The sequence below is a fragment of the Thamnophis elegans genome, chromosome 4, assembly GCF_009769535.1.
Source record: "Thamnophis elegans isolate rThaEle1 chromosome 4, rThaEle1.pri, whole genome shotgun sequence".
Classification (NCBI taxonomy): domain Eukaryota; kingdom Metazoa; phylum Chordata; class Lepidosauria; order Squamata; family Colubridae; genus Thamnophis; species Thamnophis elegans.
The window spans coordinates 94,241,977-94,263,721 of NC_045544.1; the positions used below are offsets into that span (position 1 = coordinate 94,241,977).

Consider the following 21,745-nt stretch of genomic DNA (forward strand, 5'->3'; position numbering starts at 1 on the left):
TATTGCCCAGGTATTTATGGCCTTGATTGTATTTCCACCATTCAATTTAGACTTCAAAATTTTCCTAACTCTGTTGGTGTACTCTCGCCTGACAATAGTTTTTACTTCTCCATGCTTGATGTTATCCAACTGCAGAATGCCTAAGTCTTTGTAGGCTTCATTTTCTTTGCATTTAATTAATTGGCCATTGGGCATTTCAATTCCCTCAGATGCAGTGATTTTGCCCCTTTTTATGGATACAGTGGCGCATTTTTCCATGCCAAACTGCATTGAAATATCGGTGCTGAATACTCGGACTGTGTTTGTCAATGATTGGATTTCTATTTCTGACTTTCCATAGAGTTTCAAATCATCCATATATAGGAAATGCGAAATTTTTTCAGCTTCTTTGGCTGTTTGGTAGCCTAATTTCATTTTTTTTAAGATTACTGATAGTGGGATCATTGCGATGATGAAGAGAAGAGGTGAAAGTGAATCACCCTGGAAAATTCCTCACTTGATATTAACCATTCCGTAGCTCTCATTCCCTACTGCCAACTCAGTTCTCCATTGTTTCATTGCCTTTTCAGTAAAGGATGTAATATTTTTGCTAATGCCAGTTGTTTCTAAGCATTTTACGATCCAACTATGTGGCAGTGAGTCAAATGCCTTTTTGTAATCAATCCAGACCATATTCAAGTTCGTTTTTCTTTTCTTACAATTTTCTAATATCATTTATCAATTAGAAGCTGATCTTTTGTGCCCCTGCTCCTTCTTTTGTTGCCTTTTTGCTCTACTGGCAAGATGTTGTTTGTTTCCAAATAATCCATCATGTTATCTGCAATAATGCCTGTGAGTAATTTGAAGGTTGTTGGCAAGCATGTTATTGGTCTGTAGTTTTCAGGTGTTGTTCCTTTAGTTGCATCTTTCTGAATCAAGTATGTTTTTCCAGTTGTCAACCATTCATCAATTTGGCCCTTTTGTAAAATTTCATTCAGTTGCCTGGCCAATATTGCATGTAAACTGGTCAGATATTTGAGCCAGAAACCATGTAATTCGTCCTTTCCAGGTGATGTCCAATTCTTTACCTTTTTAACTCGATTTTTGACCATCTCAGTTGTTATTTCTAATACTTGCATTTGTTTGTTGCCAATGCTTTTCTCAAAGTCATGTATCCACTTTGCTTCCTTGTTGTAGTCCTTTGCATTTTCCCACAATTCTTTCCAGAATTCAACTGTGGCCTGTTTTTCTGGTTTTTCACTTTTGGTGTCACCATTCACATTAAGACTTTGATAAAAACGCCGTTGGTCTGATCAAAATTGCTGATTTTGTTTATATTGGATGATTCGTGCCTCATATCTTTCAATTTTTCTAGCTGTTGCTGTTATCTGCTGTTTTACAATCTCTACAGCTTCATTGATGTTTCTTGTATCCAATCTATATCTTCTGATTAGCCGATCTATGATTATTATTATTATTATTATTATTATTATTATTATTATTATTATTATACAATTGTATCACAGCGGCCAGTTGTTTCGCCGGATTTGGCATTGGTTACTAGTCGGGCCCCACCCAGGGGCCTAGGACGTCGTAACGTATTTTCGTAATATGCGTGCAGATCCAAGCAGTGTGGCTTTTTGCATTTGACTGATGGTGATTTTGTCAATTTTTAACTGTTTTAAATGTAATTCCAGTGCTTTTGGAATAGCACCCAGTGTGCCAATTACCACTGGAATTACCACTGCTGGTTTGTGCCATAGTCGTTGAATTATTATTATACAATTGTATCACAGCGGCCAGTTGTTTCGCCAGATTTGGCATTGGTTACTAGTCGGGCCCCACCCAGGGGCCTAGGACATCGTAACGTATTTTCGCAATATGCGTGCAGATCCAAGCAGTGCGGCTTTTTGCATTTGACTGATGGTGATTTTGTCAATTTTTAACTGTTTTAAATGTAATTCCAGTGCTTTTGGAATAGCACCCAGTGTGCCAATTACCACTGGAATTACCACTGCTGGTTTGTGCCATAGTCGTTGAATTTCGATTTTTAAGTCCTGGTATCTTGCGATTTTTTCATGTTCCTTCTCGGCGACCCTGCTATCACCTGGTATTGCGATGTCTATGATTGTGACCCTATTTTTCTCAACCAGTGTGATGTCTGGTGTATTATGCGCCAGTATTTTGTCGGTTTTTATACGGAAATCCCACAAGATCTTGACCATCTGATTTTCTGTGACTCTTTCAGGCTGATGTTCCCACCAGTTTGTTGCTGTTTTAATATTATAATTTTTGCACAAATTCCAATGGATCATTTGTGCTACTGAATTGTGCCGCAATTTATAATCAGTCTGCGCGATTTTTTTACAGCAGCTGAGTATGTGATCAACAGTTTCGTCAGCTTCTTTGCAAAGTCTGCATTTGGCATCATCAGAGGATTTTTCGATTTTGGCCTTAATGGCATTTGTGCGGATAGCTTGTTCTTGCGCAGCCAGGATTAGTGACTCTGTTTCTTTCTTTAATGTACCTGTTTTTAACCATAACCAAGTTTGTTCCCTGTCCACTTTATCTTTTATTTTTTCCAGAAATTGACCATGCAGTGCTTTGTCCTGCCAACTCTCCATTCTTGATTTTATCACATCTTTTCTGTATTCTTGTTTTGTCTGTTGGGCCTTCAGTAGATTTTTGTTCTTTACTTCGATTAATAGATGTTCTTGACTTTCTTTTAAATAATCAGCCAGTGCATGTTTTTCTTCTTCAACTGTTTGCTTCACTTGTAATAATCCTCTGCCACCTGATTTTCGTGGCAGATATAGTCTATCAGTATCACCACGTGGATGTAAACTGTAGTGCATTGTCATTAGTTTCCTGGTTTTTCGGTCCAAAAGGTCCAAATCAGCTTGTGTCCAGTTAACTATGCCAGCTGTGTATCTTATAACTGGTATTGCCCAGGTATTTATGGCCTTGATTGTATTTCCACCATTCAATTTAGATTTCAAAATTTTCCTAACTCTGTTGGTGTACTCTCGTCTGACAATAGTTTTTACTTCTCCATGCTTGATGTTATCCAACTGCAGAATGCCTAAGTATTTGTAGGCTTCATTTTCTTTGCATTTAATTAGTTGGCCATTGGGCATTTCAATTCCCTCAGATGCAGTGATTTTGCCCCTTTTTATGGATACAGTGGCGCATTTTTCCATGCCAAACTGCATTGAAATATCGGTGCTGAATACTCGGACTGTGTTTGTCAATGATTGGATTTCTATTTCTGACTTTCCATAGAGTTTCAAATTATCCATATATAGGAAATGCGAATTTTTTTCAGCTTTTTTGGCTGTTTGGTAGCCTAATTTCATTTTTTTAAAGATTACTGATAGTGGGATCATTGCGATGATGAAGAGAAGAGGTGAAAGTGAATCACCCTGGAAAATTCCTCGCTTGATATTAACCATTCCGTAGCTCTCATTCCCTACTGCCAACTCAGTTTTCCATTGTTTCATTGCCTTTTCAGTAAAGGATGTAATATTTTTGCTAATGCCAGTTGTTTCTAAGCATTTTATGATCCAACTATGTGGCAGTGAGTCAAATGCCTTTTTGTAATCAATCCAGACCATATTCAAGTTCGTTTTTCTTTTCTTACAATTTTCTAATATCATTTTATCAATTAGAAGCTGATCTTTTGTGCCCCTGCTCCTTCTTTTGTTGCCTTTTTGCTCTACTGGCAAGATGTTGTTTGTTTCCAAATAATCCATCATGTTATCTGCAATAATGCCTGTGAGTAATTTGAAGGTTGTTGGCAAGCATGTTATTGGTCTATAGTTTTCAGGTGTTGTTCCTTTAGTTGCATCTTTCTGAATCAAGTATGTTTTTCCAGTTGTCAACCATTCATCAATTTGGCCCTTTTGTAAAATTTCATTCAGTTGCCTGGCCAATATTGCATGTAAACTGGTCAGATATTTGAGCCAGAAACCATGTAATTGGTCCTTTCCAGGTGATGTCCAATTCTTTACCTTTTTAACTCGATTTTTGACCATCTCAGTTGTTATTTCTAATACTTGCATTTGTTTGTTGCCAATGCTTTTCTCAAAGTCATGTATCCACTTTGCTTCCTTGTTGTAGTCCTTTGCATTTTCCCACAATTCTTTCCAGAATTCAACTGTGGCCTGTTTTTCTGGTTTTTCACTTTTGGTGTCACCATTTACATTAAGACTTTGATAAAAACGCCGTTGGTCTGATCGAAATTGCTGATTTTGTTTATATTGGATGATTCGTGCCTCATATCTTTCAATTTTTCTAGCTGTTACTGTTATCTGCTGTTTTACAATCTCTACAGCTTCATTGATGTTTCTTGTATCCAATCTATATCTCCTGATTAGCCGATCTATGATTTTGTTGTTTTTAAGCCGTTGCTCATGCATGTTCTTTAAGTTACTAGCATCTGCCCTTAATTTTTTGATTTTTTGTTCTAAACGGATTTTCCACTTTGGCTTTGATGCATTTTCTGTTGTATGACTAGGTACTTTAATTTTAATGCCTAGTTCATTAGTGACTATTACAGCTGTGCTGTACATTAACTGGTTTGTTTCCAAGATGGATCCTGGTTCAATTGTTGAAAACACTGCATTAACCATTTTCATGATAGGGGCCAAAATTTTCTTTGGCACAGTTTTTAGTGATGGTAAACGTTGCCTTTCCTCATTAAGCAGAAAATGCTCCATGATCTTATCCTTCAATTCTTTTTGTTTTTGAGTTAGTTCATCAGTTGGTTCAGTGATAACTGGTTCTAGTGGTGGTGATATTATTTCCTCCCCAAGAGCTTCTTCTGGGAGTTCTACTATAATGTCTTTAGTTGTGTCTTGAATATCAGTTATTTCCGCTTGTGATATTGTTTTTTGGGTTTTGCAATTTGCCTGAATTTCCTCATGTTCAACTTCACTAAACACTTTATTCCGTATAATAAATCGCCTTTGATCTGCTAGTCGTTGTTCACTAACATTTGAATCTGGATATTGTTGTTTCCATAATTCATACATTCGCTTTAAATAGCCTCTTTTTTCTGGCTCTGAGTTGTAGTAACAGGCCATTATGGCACGGTTTTCATCTGCACTATATTTTTGTCGTTTTGTTGGCTGGTCCACTTGTAGCCCACTTGTCGACGGATGTCCAGGGACCCCAACATCCGCCGCGGCCCTTGTTAACCCGCGCGACGACCGATGCGGTATGGAATTCTTATTTGTTTTTTTCACCATATTGTATGGGTTGGCGGGGGTTTTTTTACGGGACCAGATGCCAACCTGATCCCAACCTTCCTCCTTTCTCATCCGGGCTTGGGACCGGCAATGGCGGAGTTGTTGTTGTTATTATTATTATTATTATTATTATTATTATTATTATTATTGATATGTTAATGTTGTCAATATTTAAAACTATATTCCTAAAATTTGGAATCTATTTCCATATGAGCTTTGGATCTAGCACATCTCAATTGTTGTAAAAAAAGATTAGTACCTGTATGTCTTCTTGGATTGATGGTTGTAAAATGGATACTGATAATTGCTTGACAAAGTGTGGGCATTGTCGGCCTTCAAAGTGGTTCATTATCAATATAATAGACAGATAGAACAATATCTGTTAATATCCCTGTAAAAATGTTTGGCAGCATTTAATGAGAATCACTTAATAATTTCTGTGTTAAATCCAATTCTGTGTATATCTGTGTGTGTATATGTGCATATACCTTCAAGTCACACTGATGACTGCCTGAACAACTCCCTGCGCTTTTCCACCTTGGGCAAGATGTAATTTGGGATAATTTGGGCCTCCCTTCCTGAGATCTCTTTGTCTAGGTTTTGAGTAGTACATCAAGTTCAATCCCAAGATGGGCAAATTATGTTCAATTGTATAATGGAAGGGAGCACTACTTCATAGGTATGTCTGTATTTACAAGGTTATGGTATAATATTTTTTTGGAAACAATAAATGACAAACTGAAAAAGGGGCAAATCTGAGAGAGTTTCATAAGGATAAAAAAAAGATTGTTTATAATTTTGCTTACAAAGGAAAATTCAAGCTAAAACCAACAAATACTTTTTAAAAAAAATGCAAATTCTAATAAAAATACCTAAAATCAAATTCATTTAAACAATTTCCATATTTTTCACAAGAATGAAATTCTTTTCAAGAATTTCTGAAGTAAAGGACTGTCCTTTATAATAAAAGATTTATGTCATTGTAGGTTAGGAGAGAGATACAAGCTGTCTTCTCAGCTCAATAGTTACTCCCTCATCCCTCAAGCTATTCACTCTCATTACAGAGATGGTTATGGATTCACTCAGGTTGCTAGTCCTGGTATGAGAATTGTGAACTTGTCCCAGAACTGAATGTCTTATTTTCTTCCTTCTTTCTTTTCATTTGTTGACCTCTTATATTTAAGCTAGTTGTAAGGTAATACATTTAATATCATTAAAATTTAATGGTCACAATGGCTGAATATTATTTCCACAGAGAAAATCAAGTTAGCTTGAATTAAAAAATGCAAGGAGGAAAACTCTTTGCATTAAGACCTTGTTGGTTTCCTGTCAGCATCCACATAGCCACTGTGGAAATTAGAAACTAGAGTAAAATGGTCTTTGGACTAATTCTGCAGAGTTCTCCTGAAGTCTGTATGTTTGTAGAAATGATAAGATATGCAGTAACTGAACTTTTCAAACTCTGAACTTGGTTGACAGATTTGTTGCCCTTTACTTTGCAAGAAGATATTTCTAGACATAAACACTTTTTTTTTCTGCTTCCATAGGGGAAAATGCAGTGTTGCACTTCTGAATGAGACAGAGTCGGTATTGTCGTATCTCGCCAAGGAGGTATATAATTGCTTCACCTATCAATATCCTTTTATTCACATGTTATTGAGTATTTCATTTTTAACAGATTGCTGTAAAACCAAACTGTAATTTTGCTTAATATTGCTGTTATAAAGTGAAATGGCTTGGCATTTGTTTTATTTTTTTTTGTGTGGTAATTTGGTCTCCTGATTTATTGCTGCTTTATTTATACTGAAGCCATTCATTTGATTTCCCACCAGTAACTTGCAGTTCAGAATACAAAAGGTGATTCTTTTAAACTAATACTTTTGTTTTGTCTTGCCACTTGATAACACCAGGGCTATATTTAAATATGAGAGAGCTATTACTGGATGGACTTGTGATCATTGATACAAAGAACAGGAATTTTACTTTTTCAGCATTCTAAAAAAGATTTAAGATGAAAATGTATGCCTAATCCTTATGAGCATGACTAACTAGCAATCTCAGTATTATACCATAAAGATTGTTTACCAAATATATTTAGCAAAGCATTTAAATTCAGTCTAGTAGAGTTTAGGGATACTAAGCTTTTATGGTATACACCAGTCAGCGTCTACTCATAATATCTAGCTCTCTAAACTTTGTATCAAATTAGCTCTTTGACAAATTCTCATAGTAAAATTTGAAACAGATAATACTTTTATTATTACTATTTTAGAGGAGGTAGGAATATGATTCATTGGAACTTTTTGTTGTTGTCCATAAGTATGCATAAAATGATAAATACTAAATATCTTGTATATAATTCTCAAAAACAATTTAAGTGCCCTTCAGTATATGAGAGAGTATGTCTACCTTATACCACTCCCCAATTTCTACACTGTCTTAGTAAAAAAAAAAAACAGAACTAATGAATTGAGTCCTCTGCTTTTTTATTCATAGTCTAAAGCACTGTAATTCTATAGTCACTTTTGTGAGAGAGAGTCCCTCTGAATTCAGTGAATATCTTTCCAGATAAGATACATATCATGTATTATTGCAGTAGTAAAAGCACTGCTGAAATATTTTTGCCTAGACCTTGTTTTCTAAATCGCTTATTTATTTATTTTTCATTATTTAATAATTTAAAGAAAAGGGAAATTGATTCTAAGCTATGCTGGAACTTAATTCTTTTGGATTGGATCAAGATAGCTCATTGTGTTAAACCTCAGTTATTTTTAGAACAGCTGTAAACATCAAAAGATACACTTCATAAGGCTGTTAGTGCAAATGAAGCACTACATTTTGAAGCATTCAGTCAGCTTTGCCCTTTGCAAGCTCATTCAGGCACTTAAAACTCTTTATGCAAACACATTTTGCAAAGCACCTCTTTTAAATGCTTCACACAGCCTGAGTACTTAAAATAGGCTAATGAAAATTAATTGGACAGGTAAATTGTAATAATGTAAATACAAGCAGTTGCTGACTTAGAACCTAAAACACAATTGTAATATTTTGTAACACACACCCCCATGGTCACATGATTGTGTTTTTGGTTGCAGGGCCAACCAGACTGGCTCACATTTACACATTTTTGCCAAGTGCCCTGCAATCATTGTAATCTTCTCTACCTGCTTACCCAGAAAGTCAGTGGGAAAGCCAACAGGAAGGATTGCAAGCAGAGAGAATCAAGGGAAACTAAAATAGCTCAGTGGCCTGCAAGAATGGAGGTGAAATACAGAAGAAGCAGAAATTCCCTCAACAACCTGCAGGAATGGAACTGAAATCCTGCTGAAGGATTTTTCCTCCATGCATGAAAGGAAGGAGAAATCCTTCAGTGGGCTGCTGGAACATCTGGCAGCAAAAAGGCTTCCAGCCAGGAGGATTTCACCTCCACACAGAGCTGAAATCCTCCTGGCGGGCAGTTTTTTCACTATACCCATTTAACAACTCAGGAGATTGCTTAATGACTGCAACCGTGAGTGACAGGATTGTGATCATTGAGTGAAACAATCACATGTCTGTCTGTCTCTGAACAACCAAGATTCCAATTCCAATTTTGTTATAAGTCGATGACTACCTGTGCTGCTAAAAAGGTGTGTCCCTTAATAAGAATAATATATGCTTGGGATCTTTCTCCTTGCTTATCTTTTTAAAAGATGTATGAGGTTAATAAAACATAAAACACAACATGTGCATGTGCATTCTCTGTATCAGGGAAATCAACCTGGTATTTATAGACATAGTTGAAAACTCTAAATAGTAATAGCAATGGCACTTAGACTTATATACTGCTTTACAGTGCTTTACAGCCCTCTATAAGCATATTTACAGAGTCAGCATATTGCCCACAACAATCTGGATCCTCATTTTACCGACCTTGGAAGGATGGAAGGCTGAGTCTATCTTGAGCCTGGTGAGATTTGAACTGCCAAATTGCGGTCAGCTGGCAGTCAACAGAAGTAGCCTGCAATACTGCATTCTAACCACTGTACCACTGTGGCCATCAAATTGCCTACTCCTGGTTTACTATGATTTGCAACATTTGTTAGTTTCATCAAAGAGACTTCTATAACTCAAATTTAATATCCCAAGGATCATTTAAGTATTATCTTAAAAAAAACTTTTTTAGCGGAGGAGGTAGCAATCACCACGATTCTCCAGATTTAGTAGCCTCAACCACTGTGTCTTATCTTTCAGCCATTTAGACTGGGAACATTTAGAATGAAGGGTGTAGAATTTCCTTGATTGGTTTTATTTATTTTATTTACTTTTTTCCTCTTAGGATACTTTCTTTTATTCTTTGGTGTATGACCCATCACTGAAAACACTTCTGGCAGACAAAGGTGAAATCAGAGTTGGACCCAGGTATCAAGCTGATGTACCAGATATTCTCTCAGAAGGTAAGCATGCTATATTTAAAATTTTCCAGTGCCAGCTTTTATTGTAAATGATACAGTTTTGTATATTCCAGTTTGTAAGTAATCTGAATATGTACCATGCAGATCCCAAATATATTTTTTAAACAGTTTAAACATCCAGTTTCTAAACAGAATTTTTTGAAAATACCATAATATACCTTGTATGTTGGGTTGTTTGGTTTTCTGTGCCTTTGATTTATGGCACAGATTGGCCATTCCATGTCCTGTGAAATTAACTTTAGTGCTTGAACAAATAATGTGAAAGTTGTATGAAGAAATAGACTCAGTATATGTTTAAAAGATTTGCAAATCTTCTGGTTGCTGTACTTTTTCTATATAATAATGGACTTGTATAGATATCTATATATGTGTGTATCTCTGGTGAAATACTGATTTAGTATAATTGATTATGAAATATTGTGAAGATAATTGTCTATTGTTTCTCTGATGTAGCTAATTTTGAATTTTAGCCCCTAATTATAAGTGACACTTAGAATTGGTTTTGTTTTTTTTTTAAGTTAAAATCAGCATGACGAAAATCGTATTGTTACAATTATTATTACAAATACCACATACACAGGGAATATGTTTAGAACAGGTTCATATTTGTGCTTTTGAAAACTTTTTATTTTGAAGTTTATATTTTTAGTCTTACCATATTTTTTGGAATATAAGACGCACTGGAGAATAAGACGCACCAAGATTTTGAAGAGGCAAATTTTTAAAAAAAGTTTTTGCACTCTTGCATAGCCTTAAGGAGGCTTGTAGAGTGCTCCTGGGGGGTGGGGCGGCAAAAACAAGCACAAAACGGCCCATTTTTCACAAAAATGGGCCTGTTTTTTGTCAAAAAAAGGGCATGCATAGCCTTTAGGAGGCTTATAGAGTGCTCCTGTGGACTGGGGAGGGGGAAATTGAGGAAAAAACGGTCTGTTTTTTACTCATTTCTGCTCTCCCCAGCCCCCAGAAGCACTCTGAAAGCATCCTAAGGGCTATACATGGCCATTTTGGTGAAGGGAGAGGGGTTTCAGGAGGCAAAAAATGCTGCATTCAGTGTATAAGACCCAGATTTTCAGCCTCATTTTTGAGGGAAAAAGGTGTGTCTTATACTCTGAAAAATACGGTAATTGAAACTTACAAAAATGATTCAGTGATTCAAAAATTAGAGCATGTTATGAATATGGTATTTTATGTGCTTATTCATTTTAATAATAACAATAAAAACATCCAACCAATCTTGATTATGAGTTACTGAAAAGAGCAAAATATCTTATTATATATTATTTATCATACGTATTCATTGCTTAATCAATCACAGACTGCTGACAATTTGCAGTAATAACATGGTTAAACATAAAAATTTAAAACATAATATAATAAAAAAATGGAAATTATATAGAAATAAAATAATGGAAATGAAAGTGATATACTTCACATTAAATGCCCTCCAGAAAAATTCATTTAATTTTTTTTGCAATACCATTAAGGAAGGAACAAATCTGATTTCCGAGAAGAGGCCATTCCACAAGACTTGGCACTGCAAAAGGAAAGCAGCACTTTCTGACTCAGCTCTCATCACTTCATGAATGTAGAAAGCAATTAATAGTTTTTCCAGGAAGAACATACCAGACAGGTAGATTCCGCTTGGAAGAGAAAATCCTTCAAGTACCTAGGAATCAAACAATTGTGCATGTATCTACCGTCAAGTCATGGTATACTCCAGGCAACTATTGCACAAGTCCCTGCAGTTTTCTTGGCAAGATTTCAGACGTGGTTTACCATTGCTTCCTTCCCAGAGCTGTGAGAGAGTTACTAGTCACAGTTGCCCAGCAGGCTTTGTAGCAATGGCAGGACTCGAGCTCAAAGACTCCCAGTTTCTACCAATCTGCCTTGTACCAGATTGGTTCCATCAAACCACATAGGGCTTTATAAATCAAAGCTAGCACTTTGAATTATATCTATAAACCTATACTTAACCAATGTAGGGCATATAACAAAATATTCTATGTTCCTTTAGATACCACCTGCTAGTAAGCAGCCCAACACATTCTGTTTCCAAGTGCCAGTAGAAGAGAATAGATGTAGCAGAAATTTGAACTTTGAAGTCCTTGGTGCTCTCTGAGCTTGAATGCTTGCTTTTATATGTTTTATTACCCAGCCAGGTAACATCATCAGTGCATTGTTTTCAAGTTGTCCACAAATGGAGCCTCGTATAGAGCCCATTGCATTAGTCTAGGCAGGAAGTGATTATAGCTAGAGCCTTGTGCCCTAGAACTAGTGCACCAGCCAAAGCTGGGCAGTTGCCCTCCAGGTCATAGGCTTCATTTGCCATTCAAACAATAAGAGAAGTCTCAAGATTTGGCTATCTCTCAGGAGCCTCCCTCTCAAGAGACAACTCAGAGACAGACTAAAAACTATGATGAAACAAGAGTAACTCCATCTTGCTCTGGAGACACTCTGAGCACTGAGAAAAGACCTTTGTAGCATCCCCCAACCCAGGACCGTGAAGTATAATTGGATGATATCTGATCCTGAACCAAAGGGTGACCTTTCCCTGCAACTTCAAATAGATATTAAACAATAGGGGAAGAATTGAATTGTCTGATACACTACATATCCATTGGACATTGTCCAACCTCTCTTTCCTCATTGGCAGAGATTGGGACTGACTGATGAAGAAGGAACTGAACTATTGCAAAACAGTACTTCCAATATCTAGTGCTCACAGGCAGTCAATGATTCAATACTAATGATGGTTAGATCGTGCCCTAGTATCCTTTAGATGCGCACCACCACAAGGGGGCCTGAGCCATTCATGTCTTCTGCCTCTAGCAACTGATTGCCCAAATGGGTTTCGGAGGGAACTGGCAGATATTCAAGAGCCAAGGTGGCGCAGTGGTTAGGGTGCAGTACTGCAGCTGACTGATATCTGCAGTTCAGCGGTTCAAATCTCACCGGCTCAAGGTTGACTTAGCCTTCCATCCTTCCGAGGTGGGTGAAATGAGGACCCAGACTGTGGAGGCGATATGCTGACTCTGTAAACCGCTTAGAGAGGGCTGAAAGCCCTATGAAGCGGTATATAAGTCTAACTGCTATTGCTGAAGCTCTGGTTATGTCTTAGAACCAAAGGGCAGCTGAACCTTTGGATAGGATCACATCTGTGTGGCCTCTATTGACCTATGGCTCACATAGGAGCTGGGGGTTCTGAAAAGGGCAAAGAGATGTCTAAACAGCTGCTGAAGAAAAACGAGGGATGAATCTGACTAGATGTGTTACCTTGTGGTGATAAGAGCAGTGAAACACTATTATTTCTCTGTCCATATTGCATCTGCAGCATGTTGCCTGGCATGCCTGTTCAGAATCATCCATCCTTGCTGTGATAGGGCGCTCAGTTGATCATCTTGAGGGCCATGCATAGAATTTGTGGAACACTTGACAAAGTCATTTGAATCCATTTCCAGTTGTAATACATGTGTGATGCAGATCTATTAGAAATGTCTATGGAAAGATCTTATCTAGTTATTTAGGAACAATTTAATGTTTTTGGATTTGATCAAATATTCAAGGTCCTCAGCACAACCACCAGTCAATCATCAGCTGTTCCTCCTGGCTGGTGAAAGCCTCCAGAACAGTGATGACTAGGTACGGTAGGTTCAGGCAGTGATAAATTCTTCATCGCAGGAGTGAACATTCCTGGGACCTTTCAAGGAAGCTGCAGTCTGCCCCAGTCTCTTGATCCCATCTGCCTAGACAATTTTCATCCAATCTCTCACCTTCTCTTTTTAGGGAACATGGTAGTAAAAGTGGTTTTTGTGGCAGCTTCAGTGGGTCATCGATAAAATGAATTAACAGAGTAACAGAGTCCCAAGTTGAAAGGGACCTTGGAGGCTTCTATTCCAAACCCCTGTTCAATGATCTGACCATTACAAGGGGATTGATTGCCAGAACATTTTTATTCCTGATGTTGTTCATAAAACTAATTTCATCTACAGTTTGTGTGAATATGCTTCAGGGACGAACATGCCCTATGATTTTTCTAAAAAATTAAATATATTGCTAATAGGATCAGTTGTGATTAGAGTATTAGAGGAGATTCAAATTCAAATTGCCTGTAGCAATGAAGTATACCTGGCTAGTTATTTTTTCAGGCTAAATGGCTTCATAGGATAAAGTAGAAGGATGAGTATATCCAGTATGCTAAGCTTCATGGTAGAAAGATGATTTTTTAAAAATATTAAAGCAATAAAATATAATGATAAGTATAAATAAGTGAAAGTAATATTAGGTTTCTCGGGATACATTTAATTGTCTATTAGTAATCGTATTACATACTGGACAATGTAAATAAATTAATACTTTATATTTCAATTATATACAAAATCCCAAAAAATAATTGATCATTTAATTTATACATTAAAACTTGTTCTAAAATATTAACCACAGTTTTAATTATTGGAAAATGTTATTGCTGATTTCCTAAAATGAAAATATGGAAAATATTTTCCTAACTCTCTGGAAGACTGAGTTTTCCAACCTTATTCCACCTCAAAGCACATATCTTATAAGTAAGATTTCTAGGTCATGAAACTGGAAGTCCTTTGACATTACAGGTTTCTTGGGTTTGGAAGGAAAAATAGAGGCAGGTCCACCCCTGTTGATGCCAGGGAAGTGAGGTTCTGGCTGCACAAGTGTGCAGCACTTCCTGCTCCTTGTTGCAGTATATCTGCCGACCTTTCTGAACACCCAAATAAACCTTGGCACAGTGACTGAAAACCACAACTCTAAAAGTTAAGATAAAATTATCCTGCAATGCTAATCATGGCTTTATTTTATTTCCAATAGTAGACATTTTGTAACTGTTTAATTTACTGGTAATTTCTTCAAGCAAAAAAAGACATCTTGATTATCTTGTTATCTTGATATCTATCCATATTTGTAAAATCTCCAGAAAATGCTGATGTGCCCAGAAAATAATCGTAGGTGTTATAAAGGATTTATTTTGAGGTGAAAGTAGAAATTGAATTATTGACTTATTCAACAATGCACCCTGTATAAATAAAGATTTACAAACTTGAACTTTGCATATTGTGTCTTCATTTCGACAATTCGGAGATGCAGACCACTGATGTGATGTGGGGATTTTTCTGCAAGAAAATATAGTGGAAGTAAAGATCAGAGACAAGCTGTCTAGCCACAGAAACAAAGATATGGATTACTGAATTGCACAAATATTGTCTAATTGCTTTTTGTTGCAAGAACAAATGACACTGCATTCAGGAAAAGCTATAAATTACTTTTATGTTGAATCGGTGACTAAAAAGCAGAGATCTATAAGTAATTAAGTTGGTGGACTAAGTCTATATTTAAGTACTGTCCGGACTCTGTTGAAACAAAACAAAAAAAAATGAATGTAATTACGTGGTTATGGGTTGGATATCTAAAACTACTAAAACTCTTGTGTCTCTTTGTAATCTTCTGTTGAGCAAAATTGGAAGGTCTAGGCAACAGTGATTGAACCAGGGTAGCTCAAATGGCCTAACTTACAAAATGTTGGTATCCATGACTCCTGTAGGAATGAATATGTGGCTGCTTAAGCTCCATCACACCTTCCAACTACACTAAACAGAAACCTGCAGGTTGCATAGCACATCGATGGGATTGTCATATCTTCATCCTCTTTCCTGTCTCCTCCTGGTCCCTGCACTCAATTATCTGGTTGCAAGGCGTGACTGGTAAGCAGCAATTGGCTGCTTTAGAACAGAGACTGAAGTCTGAAATTTCTTAACAACAGTGGGCAGTGAGGGTGGGATGAAGGAGTGACTGATGTCTGCTGGCAAGATAGAGCTGGCTCAGGGATGCTGGGTGTTGACCGATCCCTGGACAGAAGGCACCCTTGGGGACATGGGAGCAGTTTTCTTGCAGTCCACAGCTTTGTTTCTCTTCCCCTCACCAAAGTGACAGATAGTTCTGAGGAGGAAGGGAGGGGGAGGATGGATTTCCAAGCTCCTCCCAGCTTTCTGCAAGCAATATCAATGGGGAAATTGACAGGCAGTTAAAAGTCACTCCTCTTACCACTTGTTTTTTGCCCACTCATGATCATTCTATTTCTCTATTTCTGAAATATCATTTAAAAAATGACCAAAGAGGTCCTAGGCTGACTAGTACTTGATAAAGTTTTAGAGAAATTTGAAGTGGATATAAGATTCCCAATTCAGATGTTTATTATCAAATGAAGGCATCTGTAAAAAAATATTATATTTTACAGGTTATGTGATAGCAACTATTTCTTCCTGAAATAATATTTTTATTGCTTATTTAATCAGTTAAGTTTAATCTGCTATGTTATTTCTTCCAGGAGAAACAGATGACAGAGAACAGGCAAAACTTGAAGTAAAAGTTTGGGATCCAGATAGCCATCTCACTGATCATCAGATTGACCAATTTTTAGTGGTAGCACGGTAAGATTTATATACCCAATTTGGACTTTGAATAATGTAATGGAGTGTGAAGTAGTGTTTGTTAATGTTTTAATAGTCATGCTTGCTGAAATAATTTTAATTTAATTTTATAGTCTGGTGAGATTCCAGTTTGACTATCAAATTCACCTTTTCCATCCTGTTGCCATACTTTTTGAAACTTTGAGTACAGTCTCAAGCATAAGCATTACTCTGCTGGGTTGGGTCTGTGACCCATATAGTTTAGAAGTCTTATGACTGTGATCAGCCAATTACACAAGGAAGCCTACTAGTCTGCCAACAGATGGCCTTCAGAGGCACTCACATGACCATCAAAACTAATAGCTGTTGATCCCCATGACTTACAAAAATTGACCTAATCTTTTCTTGGGACCAACCAAGCTAGTAGCCAGTACCACATCTTATGGTAGACAATTCCAAAGTTTAATTGTGCATTTTGTCTGTTGCATTTCTTCCAGAATTCAGTTTCATTGAATGAACTCTGGTTCTAGTATTTAGGAAAATATAAAATAGCTTTTCTTTGTCTACTTTATCTATATATACCATGCAAACTTTCTATGCCTAAATCATGACTACTCTTATCCACTCATTTCTAAACAAAACATTCTCAAATGTCACATCCATTCTTCATAGAGAAGCTGCTGTCCTCTATTAAATCTCTAACTCTACTATATCCTTTATGAGGTATGGAGATTAGGACTGTACACAGTATTCCCAGTTGACATTGCACCATTGATTTATATAATAAATAACTTGTATTATAATACATCTCTCTTTTATTTTTGTATATATTTAATTTATATATTGTCCAACTCCCAATAATTATTATATTATATTAATACCACTTATTATTTCCCTAACATGATTTTTTATTAGCAGAGCTGTAATCTGTTTATATCTTCATTGAACTGTTTATGTGACTTCAAGTCACTACTAGCTCTGACCTTGGATGTAGGAGCGAATACAGGTCTTAAATGACCTTTTCCGAGGCTATCATAGCTTTAGTCATTAAACAAACAGTCATAAGTTGAGGGCTGTCCCTAGTTCAACGATGTTTCTCTTGAATTTTCAATATCATTTTAATTTCTTATAAGTTTCATAAGTTAACCGTTTCCATAGGTTATTTGCAAATATTAGCCGTTGTTGTAACAGTTTATTTCGATTAGAGATATTTATCTTGCCTGGAGGTTCCTTTAATTCTTCTTTGTTTTCTTTTTATCCCATCCAAATAGGCTGTATTTTCTCTCCATTCTTCTTTTTAACTTCAATATTATGTTATATTAATGAACCTTTTACCCTTGTTTCCCTGAAAATGCAACCTGTCCTGAAACTAAAGCCTTGCCACATTTTTCGCGTGGGCAAAAATATAAGCCCACCCCCGAAAATAAATCCCCTGGACAACCCACCCACCTCAGGCCAGGCAGAGCACCGCTCATCGACCTAGAGGTATCCTGAAGATGCCAAGCCGCAGGAGCTGGCACTCACATTGCTTGCCGCCTTTGGGATACCACTAGGTTAGGGAGTGGCATTCTGCCTGGCCGGAGGGGGGAGTTGTCCAGCTCTCCCTGCAGTAGCCATCGCCATGCTCCGAGTATAACGTATTCTCCGGTTCCAAACTCGGCTGCCAAGTCTTCCAGCAGTGGCCGCTCTAGGAGTGAGCTCTATGGTTGTGGGCTGGCTGCTGGAAGACTCTGTAAGAGAGTCTTCCAGACAGAGAGCCTTCCAGCAGCCAGCCCACAACCATAGAGCACACTCCTAGAGCGGCCGCTGCTGGAAGACTCGGCAGGTGAGTTTGGAACTGGAGAAGACGTTATGCTCGGAGCGCGGTGGCGGCTGCTGCAGGGAGAGCTGGGCCTGGACATGATGAGGTATGACTGCTGGGGGCGGAACTGGCACTCGCGCAACACCCTTCTCCGGCCTGGCAGAGCTCCATGCACTGACCTAGGGGGTATCCCTAATGTGCCAAGCCGTGGGAGCTGGTGAGTGGGCAGAGCACCACGTGGCTTGGCGTCTTAGGGATACCCCCTAGGTCAGTGAATGGTGCTTTGCCCGGCTGGAGAGGGATTTGCCGGGCAGTTGCTCGTGAACTTGGTCACCTCATGGCTGCTTCGCCCCTGAGGCTGTGCCCGGCTCTTCGGGAGCCAATTCGCAAGGGAGCAGCCGCACAGCAACCCCCAAACAATAAGCCCTCCCCTATATAGGAGCCAAGGTGGCGCAGTGGTTAGGGTGCAGTACTGCAGGCCACTTCAGCTGACTGTTATCTGCAGTTCAGCGGTTCAAATCTCACCGGCTCAAGGTTGACTCAGCCTTCCATCCTTCCGAGGTGGGTGAAATGAGGACCCAGACTGTGGGGGCAATTTTCTGACTCAATTTGCTAAAAATCTGTAAACCGCTTAGAGAGGGCTGAAAGCCCTATGAAGCGGTATATAAGTCAAATAAATAAATAAATAAATAATCCCAAGGCCATATTTTGTAAGTAAAAAGAAAATAAGACCCTGTTGGGGAAACACGGTACTTCCATCCCAAACCATTGTTAAATTACTAAACTTTATTTAAGTTGTTTCCAAAATACTTTGTTAATTTCCAATTAATTATTAATATTTCATTTCTGTGTAAAAGAAGTACAAAATAATAGAGTTGGAAGAGACATTGGAGGCCTTTTAGTCCCATCCTCTGCTCAAGCAGGAAACTATACAATTTCAGACAAATGGTTGTTCAATCTCTTCTTACAAACTTCCAGTGTTGGAGCACCCACAATTTCTGGAGGCAAGCTGTTCCATTGATTAATTATTCTAACTGTCAGGAAATTTCTCCTTCGTTCTAGGTTGGTTCTCTCCTTGATTAGTTTCCACCCATTGTTTCTTGTACTGCCTCCAGGTGCTTTGGAGAATAGCTTGACTCACTTTTCTTTGTGTCAGCCCCTTATATTGGAACACTGCTATCTTGTCATCCCTTGTCCTTCTTTTCATTAAACTAGATATACCCAATTCCTGCAACTATTCTTCATATGTTTTAGCTTTCAATCCCCTAATCATCTTTGTAGACTTACTTTTATAACCCACACTTCAAGGCATTATAATCAGAAAAGTCTTTGGTAGAGTCTCCACTAAAGATTCAATTAGCCAAATTCTTTGAAACCCACAATTCATCTGTTCTTGAGAAGAATCTTCGTCTTTCTGAAAAGTAAGCATATTCTCATTTTTCTGTCTATGCATTCACTAACCCTAAATTGTCCATCAAATCAAAAGAACTGTTTGTCAATTTGTCTTGAGTGACAGTAATATATTGGTTTTTCCTTGTAGGACCCCTATCATTTTGGTTGTTATCCTCTAAACATACTTAGTCCATTTGTGGCATAGAATGGACAGTAAATGGGCAGCAAACAAACATAAAAATATTTTTAAAACAAAGTAAATACTGCTTAAGGAAAGGAAGGATAAAATGCAACAGATAATTATTTACTTTGCTAATAGTGGTTGCTACACTATATCTCTGTGAGGGTGACTGCCATTTATGTTTCATAAGTAGCTATATATTCTCAGGGTAAGAATGTTGTTAATGTAAATACATAACTGCCATTCATGAGCAAATGAGTGAAAAGAAAGGCCAGATTACTGTTATACAGAGAAAAACACTCATGATAATCACTACCAAAAATAAACTAAAAGAACATGTCAACCAAGGAGCATTAATCACTCAGTAGTGGTCTTTCAATAAAGTGAAAGTAGTGGTCCAATTTCATATAAAAGTCCTCTTAAAATAAGAAAGATTGAGGAAAATGAAGAGTTGATTGCCTCAACCACTTTTGTAAATTATTACAAGAAATATAGTTTACCTTACTTTGCAATATAAACCACCCAGTTGGAAAATACTATGGCATTTCTTTTAAAAGCGGATCTTAAAAAAATAAATTAAAAGAAAATATAATTTGAAATATTTTTTCTTGAAGTTGAAAGTTGACATATTGGAATAATTCTGAGGGTGGGTTAATTCACATATTTACTTATACTGCAATATATTCTAAGGTATTCTTTCTACACTCTTTAGCCATGTGGGAAGAAAACTGCTACCTATTTGTTAAATCTCACACGTAGTTCACAAAATCCTACCAAGTGGAATATATTTGACTGATTCTGGTATTTATAAATGTTCTATGAACTATAGAAAAGTAATGATTGCATAGTTGGGAAATAATTCAAAGAATGTTCTTTAAACGCTATATTTCTCTTTGTGCTATTGAAATATAGGTATGAAGTCTGTGGTTGTATTGGAAATTATAAGAATCCCAATACAATAATTGTATAATTGTATACTAAGGACTACAGACTTTGTGCTAAGTGGAAAAAGAAGAAAGAGTAAAAAAATAAAATATTTAAGGAATGCAAGAATTAATCTATTGTTAAAAAAATTAGGAGTTAATCTGCTTTAAAAATTAAATGAAATAAAAGCATTTTGTTAGTATTCTGTGTATCAAAATATAGATTATCATATTTTGTAGTAAAACTTTGCCTTTCATTGCCCAGTTTTATACATGCCATTTTAAAAGGAAGTCTCATTCTACTAAATAAACATTTGTGCTGGATCAAATTCTACAAATTCTTTGAAATTCTATAATGCAGTTGAATGTTCATGCTAATCAACAATGAAATATATTAGAGGGTGAAAGGGTGCATTTCTGTCACAGTGTTTTAAAATTATCTCAGTTTCATTGTTCTCATAATGTTGTTTCTCTTCTTCCTTCAGTGCTGTTGGTACTTTTGCACGAGCTCTAGACTGCAGTAGTTCTGTAAGACAACCTAGTTTACACATGAGTGCAGCTGCTGCTTCGCGGGATATCACTTTGGTGAGATAATCTTTGAAATATACTTCCTTTGAAAGAATAATTTGCTAAAGAGACAAATTAAATCCTGCCATGATTTGTTGATGATATGTTGTTGAGGATTTTGCGTATATACAATGGATGTAAAATATTCAACCCAACTCTTGCTATTTGCTTTATTAACTAATCTTAGCAGGTGGTGAGTTGTACTGGTTAATTGCTTAAAAATATTCTTTGATTTATTTAAAGAGAATTAGAACTAACAGAATGATGATGATTTTGCCAAGAATATTAAAAAAGAATTGTTATGTTTACTTTTTTTCCTCTAGTAAATAATTTCATATCTCTCTATGTTTATGGTATATAGTGAAAAGATATGCACAATTAGTATGGATATATCCAGTTGAACTGTACAAAGTATTCAGAAGAGACATTTGTAATGTATAGGAACATGAACAAATCACCATTGTTTGAATGGTTAAAGCCATTGCATCATTTGATCAGCTACTTCAGAAACCATGTGTGACTACTTGTACAGGCATTTATACACACAGCCATTGCAATAGGACGAAAGCAACGTGAATAGGCTGCAGATACATTATTCTCGGTGAAAACATGAAGTGGTTGTGCATATACAAACATACCAAAATAAGTAGGAGTAGCTTTCCAACCAGCTCCATGAGCCTTACAAAGAATATGTCTGCTTTGATGATTGAATAAGAGGTCTTATTCACATACCTCATTGTGTAGCAGTTCTTTCAAAATTATTGT

At 36.9% G+C, this 21,745-nt stretch overlaps 1 protein-coding gene across 1 annotated transcript in view; it reads left to right on the forward strand.

Annotated features, from left to right (window-relative positions):
* MTA3 (metastasis associated 1 family member 3) overlaps positions 1-21,745 on the forward strand; it is a 139,369-nt gene that overhangs the window by 55,850 nt on the left and 61,774 nt on the right. Inside the window, 4 exon segments of the mRNA XM_032215812.1 lie at positions 6,776-6,839; positions 9,547-9,664; positions 16,035-16,137; positions 20,899-20,998. Of these exon segments, the coding sequence (XP_032071703.1) occupies positions 6,776-6,839; positions 9,547-9,664; positions 16,035-16,137; positions 20,899-20,998 (385 nt within the window).